General features: G+C 36.2%; 4 protein-coding genes across 5 annotated transcripts; 2 read left to right on the forward strand and 2 right to left on the reverse strand.

Moving 5' to 3' along the window:
• Positions 1-879: 879 nt before the first annotated feature.
• LOC113508096 (N-sulphoglucosamine sulphohydrolase) lies at positions 880-5,367 on the reverse strand. 2 transcript variants are annotated; one of them, XM_026891069.1, is made up of 10 exons: positions 5,233-5,367; positions 4,596-4,725; positions 4,146-4,282; positions 3,793-3,949; positions 3,486-3,660; positions 3,343-3,406; positions 2,961-3,272; positions 2,716-2,888; positions 2,312-2,441; positions 880-1,763 (listed from the first exon to the last, which is right to left on the reverse strand). In XM_026891069.1, exons 1-10 carry the CDS (start codon positions 5,339-5,341, stop codon positions 1,591-1,593), a joined length of 1,560 nt encoding a protein of 519 aa, XP_026746870.1. In that variant the 5' UTR covers positions 5,342-5,367; the 3' UTR covers positions 880-1,590. The 2 variants fall into 2 exon arrangements, with proteins under 2 accessions (XP_026746870.1, XP_026746871.1); XM_026891070.1 differs by lacking the exon at positions 5,233-5,367 and adding an exon at positions 5,069-5,204.
• Positions 5,347-6,415, forward strand: LOC113508098 (phosphomannomutase 2). Its single transcript, XM_026891072.1, has one exon. It carries the CDS (start codon positions 5,518-5,520, stop codon positions 6,268-6,270), a length of 753 nt encoding a protein of 250 aa, XP_026746873.1. The 5' UTR covers positions 5,347-5,517; the 3' UTR covers positions 6,271-6,415.
• A 130-nt stretch (positions 6,416-6,545) lies between these two features.
• Positions 6,546-8,231, reverse strand: LOC113508097 (enoyl-CoA hydratase domain-containing protein 2, mitochondrial). Its single transcript, XM_026891071.1, has 3 exons — positions 7,675-8,231; positions 7,107-7,442; positions 6,546-6,982 (listed from the first exon to the last, which is right to left on the reverse strand). The coding sequence occupies exons 1-3, from the start codon at positions 7,964-7,966 to the stop codon at positions 6,717-6,719; spliced, it is 894 nt and encodes a 297-aa protein (XP_026746872.1). The 5' UTR covers positions 7,967-8,231; the 3' UTR covers positions 6,546-6,716.
• Positions 8,232-8,442: 211 nt separating this feature from the next.
• On the forward strand, positions 8,443-9,761 carry LOC113508099 (EKC/KEOPS complex subunit TPRKB-like). The gene is made up of 2 exons (XM_026891073.1): positions 8,443-8,645; positions 8,854-9,761. The coding sequence occupies exons 1-2, from the start codon at positions 8,643-8,645 to the stop codon at positions 9,394-9,396; spliced, it is 546 nt and encodes a 181-aa protein (XP_026746874.1). The 5' UTR covers positions 8,443-8,642; the 3' UTR covers positions 9,397-9,761.
• Positions 9,762-9,903: the final 142 nt, after the last annotated feature.

The raw sequence follows: 9,903 nt of genomic DNA on the forward strand, positions 1-9,903 counted from the left end.
GTAAATAATCTCATATTTGAGAATCTTAATTGTGATGTTTTTATAAAAACCCATGTGATTTTTTAATCGTTATTTTGTTCTACATTCGTTGTGTTATGTTAAAAATAAACGACTCCCGCATTAAGGAATTTTAATTCCTTGTGCCGCGAAAATGTATGTTTATTTTCACCCAGACTCAAGGCATGCATTTGTGGATCACACAGACGCTTGTCCTATGCAGGGATCGAACCCGGGACGACCTGCGTGCGATGACCTCAACCACTCGGCTATCCGTGCAGTCAAAACATGAATACTGCAGCAATAATACTAATTAATAATTGCTTTTTTATTCTTTACTGAGGTTTTAAGGATAGACAAAGGTTTTTTGCCTTTCTCAAAAATCTTAGAAAAAGGACTGAAATGGAGTTTTGATATGGGAATCAGCCTGGTAGGGTTATTGATTGTCTGTGGCATCTGGATCATCATGAATGATTGAATTATTAAACAATGCACTAATATATCAAGTAATATAAATGTGTTAAGTTATATTATTATAGAAACATGAGTACCTAACCTACTATTGTTATTTAATGGTAAAGATTAAAGTTTTACTCATTAAAATATGATGAAGTTTAATTAAAATTTTATTGTAACTTAAATACTCCTTTTTATTGATATTTCGGTTTTATGTTGTGTTGTATTCTATCATATATAGTTTCTGAGAAAACATCAAGTATTTGTTCATAAACGGTCGTAGACATAATACAATATTTAAATGGAATTTAATTAAGTTGGATACCTAATTAAACTTATTAAAGTTAAAAAGATAATTGGTGTTTTGAGGTTTGCGTGGTGACGTGTGAGTTATCAATACGTATGACGTATAAATAAAACATCATATTGGCAAGACTTGTTCATGTTTATTTGTTCATTGTAAAAACTTAGGAATCTGGTAAAATATATACCTCCTTAATAAATCGGCATTGCTTTAACTATTTCCATGTGATAACAATTTCAGCTAAGTAACATTTATAAATAAGTATTATGTACATCCTCATTCCTTACATGCTAATTTTACCTACATTAAATGAGCAGGAACGTCATCGACAGATTTAACATCATAGCCCACTCTCTGTTGCTATTTTCAAAGAAGGCAGACACGTTATAACAATTTTTAATTTATTTAAAATTACAAAAACTTCACAATCAATCAATAACGTTATTGCATTCAGTATGGTATAGTGTAGTATTCATTTACAGTATTTTATTCAATAATGATTCGATCGAATACTGACAAGTGAGTAATATTATAAGAAACACCTTAAAAACCCATTTTTCTAATCTAAAATAGTCTTTATTTTGTCATGGAGCACAAACCTTGGGAGTTACTACCTAGTCATTGAAAGGTGACAAAAAAGGCCGACCCTTGCGTTTATTGAAGTAAACTTTTTTTTTATGGTAAAAGCTTAAAACAAAATTTGTGAAGTTGTTTCTCATTGACATTAATTATAGATTTTATGATTTAAAATCAACCGAATTTGCGCTTGGTTTTAAGGCCGGTGTCCAGGTCGCGGCAGACGGGCCCGTGGTCCTGCTGCAGCAGCAGGCGGCTCACCGGCGCGCTACATGCGGCAGGCCGGTGTCCAGGTCGCGGCAGACGGGCCCGTGGTCCTGCTGCAGCAGTACGGCCCCGGGCGCGCACAGCCAGGCGTCGCTCGTGTCCCGCTGCCACCGCTCCAGCCGCTCCCGCAGCGCGCTCTCCACGCTCGCCAGCGACGGCTTGCCTGCATCACACATTTACTCTATTACTAACAGTTTTCAACTTTACTTTAAACCATTGATTTATGACTACATTTAAAACATTGACACCAAATAGTTGTTCAGTTTATTTCTTGTTTAGAAGCAAAAGTTACAAATTTTACAAGAATCTATTGATTTAGTATGTTGAAAAAAAAAAACTTTAACTTGTATTCATCCTGGCATGTCATTACTCGTCAAAACAAATCAAACGAACCCAGACTCAATAGATAGTTTCTTTTTATAGCAGTACTAGTAGTCACCTTCTAGCTCCAACATCAAAACGGCTTCATGTATTGCATTATCACTAACACTTAACAGATATAACATGAGAAATTTCAGCCTTATCAGAAACCGGACAGCGGCTTTAATTTAACTTGCATTATTGATTTTCCGACAAAGTGACAGGTGAATGGAAATAAGATTCTCAATCGACTTTAGAAACTAATTTTGCAGCATCATAGTTTCTTTAACTATGTAAACGAAGTTACGGAATATAATAACTTTCAACAAAAAAATATTAATCAGCTTTTACCGTGTAAATTTTTCATCTCGGCAGGATCGGCACGGATGTCGTACAGTTCCCACTGCGGCCTGTAGTAGTACTGCTTGAGAGTCTTGTACCACGGCAGCGCCTGCTTGCTGCGCGTGCGGTTCAGGATGTCCTGCAACAGCATATTTATATAAATCGCTAATACAAACGGCCTCTCCCTGCCAATCCGAAGTTCGCAGCAAAGCTTGGCATTCTTAGCGAATTATAAAATAGGATATTCGTGTCACACCTCACATTGTAGCGAAATTACCTTGATGGCAGCAAAATAGTAAATGAATTGCCATATGTGGCCAAGCGGACTTGACAATCGCGATATTCGTAGCAAACCCACTTAATGTTCGTAGCAAGATTGACTTGATAAAAAAACGATTTATTCTCTGGCTTACTTGGAATGTAGGAGACACGTACAGATCTTGATCAATGGGGAAAGGCATTCCGAAGTTGAGATTATGTATAAGTTTATACCGCCGTGTACGAATGGCACGCATCGGGTAGTACATTGTGATTTCATGATGAGTCTGAGATGCGAATATTGCTTCATCTTCCGAGAATGGCGGTTCTAAGGACAAAAAAGCAGTCATAGGTAAGTCAACGTCTTATAATTGCAAACTATTAGCCAAAAAAAACTAACCTTTTTGTAATATGGGTAACAAACTCTTAGGTTTGTCTGATTGTACTTCGTTGGTCTCCTCCTGCGCAAACGGGATGTTGTACCAGTTCAAGACCGTTGGCATGACGTCTAATAGACTGACCATGGCATAGGAGGCCTCGTTCCTCCTGGCGCCGGCTTCAGGAGACGAGATGATCATGGGTTCACGTAGCCCGGGGTCGTAGAAGTTGGTGCGTCCCGAAGGAAACGGGATGCCATTATCAGACGTATATATAACGAGTGTGTCGTTAAGATGGCCTGCTTCTTCTAATTCTTTTAATACTAGCCCAATACCTGTAAATGAAAACTATTTAATAAAATTATTTCTTAAAAAAAATATAAGCTTATTTTAAAATAATAAAACCTTGGTCAAGCCGCGATATAGTCGTGTATTGAGCAGCAATATCTCTTCTCGCTGCCTCCGTATCCTGAAATGAATATTACCTAGATCAATAATAACTATAATTTTATTTTTAATGGCTGAAATAGAAATCTCTGCCTCGGTACCTGAATAAAATATGGTAACTCCACTTGTTCCCATTGATAGTAAATAGGATGCCAGTCTGGGATCAGTCCCATTCCCTCTTCGCCGGAACCAAATCGTTCACAGAAGGGCCCGAACTGCGGGTCTGTGTGGCCGCAGCGGTGCGGGTCATGGAAACTTACGTACAGGAGAAACGATCTGAAATAGTAACATTTAATATTTGCGTAATTAGATCTAAGTTGTCTCCCCGTGATACTGCATCTCCAGTATCCAGTAGAACTAATTTCAAAGTTAGAGATATTTTATGTAGGTTTCACTCTGTGTGATTACTTATTGTCGTTGTGAGCTTTGTTGAGGAACTCCCTGGTGAGCAGTTTGATGTGCGTGATGTTGCGGCCGACCTGGTTCACATGGTTATTCTCCTCCGTCTGCTCGTAGTCAAACTGGTATAACGCCGCAGGACCTACGTCCTTCTTGCCGATAATTCCTGAAAATATTTAGACAGTTAATAAAATATACATTAACCTCATTAAAATCTTATGAATTATATTTTTTTCAGTCAGGAATGTTATGGAGCTTTGTAAACGTAAAAAAAACGAAAAAATTGCCGTCAACATTTCCATGGTACTTCTGTTCGATATTGATAGCATACCTGGTTTTATAGTTACCCTTTACCTACGTACCAGTGATAACTTCGTGAGACTTAAGCAAGTTGGGGAGGCTGGTGACGGCATCAAACGAGTTAAAGTGGTGCACTCCGCGGTGTAAACCGTACATGCCATTCTGATGGCTGGGCGTGCCCGTCAGGAGCGCAGCTCGACTGTCGAGTAATTAAACACGTGTCAGCAAAATACTTAGGTAAATACGAATGGCGACATATCCTAGTTCCACTCATTCATCGGCATTGTAAGGAGCGGAATAGTCATTTCACAAACCAATAGGTGATAAATTGCCATATTTGCCATGCATATGGCAATGTCTGGCAAACGTGGCAGACATTGAACGTCCGTTCAGGTTTAGTCAGTAAGAGTCTGACAGTACCTACTTCCTCCCGCAGCTCCAGCAGATCATGATAATAAAAATGCCATAATAAAAAGAAGAATAAGTGAGGAGCTTTTTATAAATAATATTACCTCGGTGAGCAACTGCTAACGGAAGTGAACGCATTGTTGAAGATCACGCCGCTCTTTGCTAGTGCATCGATGTTGGGCGTCTGACATATCTTATTTGAATAAACACCGAGTTCGAAGCCTCCGTCGTCCGCTGGAGAAACAATTATTAATATCATAACACCGCACTGGAGCTTTAGTTTTCTATTTATAAATATGTCCCTATTTAATTAACTATTTAAAAATTATATCATAAATATTTTTTTTAGTTTCTAGAGATCACTAACAATCAATGTATCGTAGTCCAGTAATGTAACGAACATCTTCCAAAGAGTTTAATATTCAATAGTTTAACTAGTTACAGCACGAGAGAAAAAAATGTATAATGTAGCTAAGTTGTCAAAAGTTGTTGAGAAGTCCCATACTCGCTAAAATATTGTTAAATCAAAATGATTGATATTAATTCATTTAAAATTGCAACAACTACAAATACCTACACTAAAGACTTCGTTATAGGTGCAAGAAATACATCTTAATATATTTTGTACACTGAATAAATATATTCATAAATATTTATCTGCTTATATGTAGCTGTCAAACTCGAGCTACAGTTAACAACTAAATCGGTTACTAGATAAATAATTGACGGCTAACAACTCACCCAATATTATAAGAACGTTTCTTTTATGATCCGCCTTATCAGATAAAACTGTTTCAGTGACAAATGAACACAACAACAACACGTAAACGCTGCCCGGTACCCTCGCCATATTGACTTACTGTACGGCTGATAATAACCAACACAAAGCCGCAGTTGTTTGACGTGTCGCAGTGAAGTGTTGGCACTTTACGGTCATTGCCGGTGCCCTACTTATCGACCGGCTTCATTTTGCCTCCAAAATTCAAACAATACATCGATTGAACTGAAAGAAATAAGAGCAGGATAATGGCTAGTCGAAAGTCTACATTGTATCTTTTTGATGTGGATGGAACTCTAACGAAGCCGCGACAGGTTATAAAAGAAGAACTGAAGAACTTCTTATTAAACGAGGTAAAGTCCAGAGTGACAGTAGGTCTAGTTAGTGGATCTGACTATGTTAAAATTGCTGAACAAATGGATGGTGAAGCAGTAGCAGAAAAATTCGATTACGTGTTTTGTGAAAATGGTGTGGTGCAATATAGAGGTGGTAAGCTGATTAGTTCTGAGAGCATTCTCAGCTATCTAGGTGAATCTTTGTTGCAGAAAGTCATAAATTTCGCTCTAGGATACATGTCCAAGATTGAATTACCAGCTAAGAGGGGTAACTTTGTTGAGTTTAGATCAAGCATGATAAATATTTGTCCTGTGGGTCGATCATGTACTCAATCAGAACGAGATGAATTTGTGAAATTCGATTCAGTTCATCAAATAAGGCAGAAATTTGTAGATGCCCTCCAGAGTGAATTCAAAGGCACCGGTCTTACCTTTGCCCTTGGAGGCCAGATAAGTGTTGATGTGTTCCCTACAGGATGGGATAAGACTTACTGTCTTAAACATGTGGCAGATCAGGAATTTGAAGTTATTCACTTCTTCGGAGACAAGACAATGCCAGGAGGCAACGACTATGAGCTGTATAATGACTCACGGACTATCGGACATAAAGTGACATCTCCTGATGATACTAGAGAGCAAGTGGAACAGTGCCTTAATATTAAGTAACTACATATTTGCCATGTATTATCTTGTTAATTAATTTGTTGCATCATAAATGTTATATTACAAAAGATAGTATGTTGGTTGATAAGGATGTTTTTTATGTATCTTTATGGATTTCAAATGAAATAAAATAATATGCAATAATGTTTTTCTGTCCTATTGAGAACTATCTTCTAAATTTGGATCTAAAGAAAATACATCAAGAATGGCATGAGTAGGTCATTCATAACTTTCATTTAATAGATATGGTTTAAAAAAACTAAGATGAATAAAACAAATTTTTTAAAAAACAATTTATTCAATATTGAATATAAAATATTTATGCTCATGCATTATACAAATGTAAAAATATGTACTGTGATGTGAATATGCACCATCATTCATTACTTAAATAGCTAGTAAACAGCAAGTGTGTCTGCCTACACCACCCTACACCTAGTTTTTGAGCATTAATGACCTTCATAAATAGGTTTCCTCTTTTCCATGAAGGAAATCATTCCCTCCTGCCTATCTTTGGTGGGAATGTTGATTTCATAGCACTTCTGTTCCACTTCATAGCCATCCTTTATGCTCAGCTGAATACCTTCATTAATGGCTTGTTTGGCACAACGAAGAGCAATGGGAGCATTTAAAGCTATTTCCCGAGCAATGGACAATGCCTTCTCCAGAGCGGCATTGTTAGCTACATTCTGTGGTACAACATGATTGACTATACCTGGAAATTAATTTTTAAGTAAAATTAATTTAAATTAACTAACAAATTCAAAGTTAAGAAATTGGATGTGAGGCAAAGATTTTATTTAAAACATAATACAACATCATTGCATTTGTATACCAACCAAGGTCCTTTGCTTCTTTACCGCCTACAATTCTTGAAGTATAAATGAGCTCTTTAGCTATATTAATATTAACTGCTCTGGGCAATCTCTGAGTGCCCCCAGCACCAGGGATTAGGCCTCGGCCTGTCTCTACCAGGCCCAGCTTGGCTGTCTCTGACACTACCCTGATATCACATGCCAGAGCCAGCTCCAACCCACCGCCTACAGCGACACCTTCAATAGCTGCTAATGTTGGCATTGGTAGATCTTCAATTTCAATAAATGTAGCTCTTAATCCTCGCACAAAATTAGCTACCTCATCATCTGCCATCTTGAATCTTTCCTTTAGGTTAGCACCTGGTGTTAGAAAAAGTTAAATTGGTAAAATAATAAAAAATAAAAATAGTCCAATAGGTTTTAATATTCAAGGTGCCTATTGTTTTCAATATAAGCAAACATGTTTTTTAATGAGTTTAGCCCATCTACAAAATAGCTAATTTGGGATTCAAAAATGATTACATTCAGTAAATGTATTGTTCAATTCGAAGTATAGTGATTTTATAAAAAAAAGGCTTGATTAATACCATACCAGCACAGAAAATTCCAGGTACCATGCTGTGCAATATAACTACCGAGATCTTGGTGTCTTCTCTGATCAATTGGTTCACTTCCCGCATAGCGTCAATCATACCAAATCCTAAAGCATTGCGATCTTTCGGGCTGTTCAGCCCGTACAGCGCAATACCCCTATCTGTTCCCAATAACTTCTGATACACCACAGGACCCGCATTTTCAGTTTGCTGCTGAGTCTGAGTGGCCAATAATCGTACAGATCCATTCTTTAAAAAGGAACTGAATTTATTAAACCTTGGAATCAACATTTTAATATCACTTGTAAGTTCCTAGATCGGTTCACTTTCAGGGTCACTCTTATCTTTGTTTGAACTAATTAGTTCTATCACATTATACTTACAAAGATTCATTTATTTTTGCCAAGTTCTGGAGTAATCTTATCACATTAAAAGATAGGTAAACAACACATACTTTGTAATAATAATCTGAGATTTCGTTTTCGTATAGTTGACAGTAACTCCAAAAACTATTATATAGCGCGAAAACTATGATGATTCAATTTTGAATAGGTTTAGGATTGGGAAAGTAAACGAAATGTCAAAGACAATTACCGCTTAAATACTTTAAATATTATTTTACCCCTAGGAGGGTGGGTAGATGTGGGTGTAGGGTGTTGATGTGTTTTCGCTTACATTATAGAATTACCTATAGTATTAACCTAAAATTGCTGAAATAAACTGGTTTCAAAAATGAGCAAAAAAAATTAGTTGACAGACTGCCGACTGGTTGTCATTTCTATTTGACGTCTGTGGACACAATACCACTCACTTTATTTACATCTCCAATGTGTTTATGTATATTTAATTTTATAGGTTAACTTTAATTAATAATAGTCGCAAGAAGAGATATATGTCCCACACATTGTCTTTGGACTGAAAGTATAAATACTTATTCAATTAATTAATAGATTGCGAAATATCTATAATGGTAAGTATATTTTGTACTGGAGTGGAAGTGTAAATAGTAACATGATTGATATAATCATAGTCATAGTTAAAAATAAAATAAAAGCTCTGGTCTCTAGGATCTCAACAATTCCTCAAATGCACAAGACACTACTATCTTTCAACATCACCATTGTTTCTTAGATGTAATTTTTTATTTTTCATATTCTATTCTTTTCCTATTGTTTAAGGTTTCAACAACGCAGCCAAAGTATCAAATTATTGAGCTAGATCCTGACACAAATACAAAACTGAAGTTGTATCTATTCAAAAATGTTCAGAATGTGGAGATGATTAGAGATAATATCATCCATGGTGTTTGGAAGTGTACAGGCATCAAGCCTGGTTTAATAATTGATCCATTCCAAGTAGCAGTTGCAGCTAACAAGGCTGTATTGGATGAGAAGCGAGATGCAATGGTCACTCGATCTGTCTACACTGAGATACTGTATAACTTGTCTGCCACTAAAAACATTTCCCAGAGTTTACTCAAGTTTGGCATTCATAAAGATATGCACATATTATTTTGCTTTTTAGTCACCGAAGACCAAGATACCAGTAGTGAGATTATACCAAAGATAGAAGGAGAGATGTGTTCTATGAAGGATTTATCCAAGTTTACAAGTTTTGAAGAAACAAAACATGTCTATAAGCTAAATCATCTAAAGGGCAATGAAAGGTTACTAGATTTAATTGTAAGCAAGATGGCTACAAAAGCTTTTGTTACTCATTAAGTGGAAATGTATCTCTTCTAATCTACATTTTCTTATTACAAGAGAATAAACTGATTCTGTCATCTATTCAGTACTACCGGTCGCCCGCGGCTTCGCTCGCGTGGAATAACGCTGAAAAGCATAATTGTACCTACTATTTTACTTTTAAGCCCTCAAAAACATATTGTGTGCACACTTGATAACAATTGGTTCAGTATTTTTAGTGTAAAAGTGTGACATACTAACTTACATACACTTATATATTAATAGGATAAGATTACATTTTTTTATGTGGACTGGCTGTTTGAAACTGTATTAATTGTTCACCTTCTTTAAAAGGTAATCTGTAAAATTTGAAATACCAAAATAAAAGACAAAACTTTTAACCATGTTTTATTTTAACAACAACAAATATTATTATGTAAAATGTACATTTAAATTACATAAGTAATACGTAAAAGCAAAAATCGATCCTCAAAGTCGAAATGCATGATTCAATATAATCAACAACCAATTGGCAACTTGTCC

This window comes from Trichoplusia ni, unplaced genomic scaffold, assembly GCF_003590095.1.
Source record: "Trichoplusia ni isolate ovarian cell line Hi5 unplaced genomic scaffold, tn1 tig00003798, whole genome shotgun sequence".
Classification (NCBI taxonomy): Eukaryota; Metazoa; Arthropoda; class Insecta; order Lepidoptera; family Noctuidae; genus Trichoplusia; species Trichoplusia ni.

Bases quoted from the DNA above. Each gene is read 5' to 3' on its own strand.
- LOC113508096 (XM_026891069.1), bottom strand. From the start codon at position 5,341: ATGGCGAGGGTACCGGGCAGCGTTTACGTGTTGTTGTTGTGTTCATTT. The intron at 4,726-5,232 runs GTGAGTTGTTAG...TTGTTTCTCCAG, and splicing joins AAACGTTCTTATAATATTGG to CGGACGACGGAGGCTTCGAA. The intron at 2,442-2,715 runs GTAAGCCAGAGA...ATGCTGTTGCAG, and splicing joins ACGTGTCTCCTACATTCCAA to GACATCCTGAACCGCACGCG.
- LOC113508097 (XM_026891071.1), bottom strand. From the start codon at position 7,966: ATGTTGATTCCAAGGTTTAATAAATTCAGTTCCTTTTTAAAGAATGGA. The intron at 7,443-7,674 runs GTATGGTATTAA...TTCTAACACCAG, and splicing joins ACCTGGAATTTTCTGTGCTG to GTGCTAACCTAAAGGAAAGA. The intron at 6,983-7,106 runs GTTGGTATACAA...ATTAATTTCCAG, and splicing joins TAAAGAAGCAAAGGACCTTG to GTATAGTCAATCATGTTGTA.
- LOC113508098 (XM_026891072.1), top strand. From the start codon at position 5,518: ATGGCTAGTCGAAAGTCTACATTGTATCTTTTTGATGTGGATGGAACT.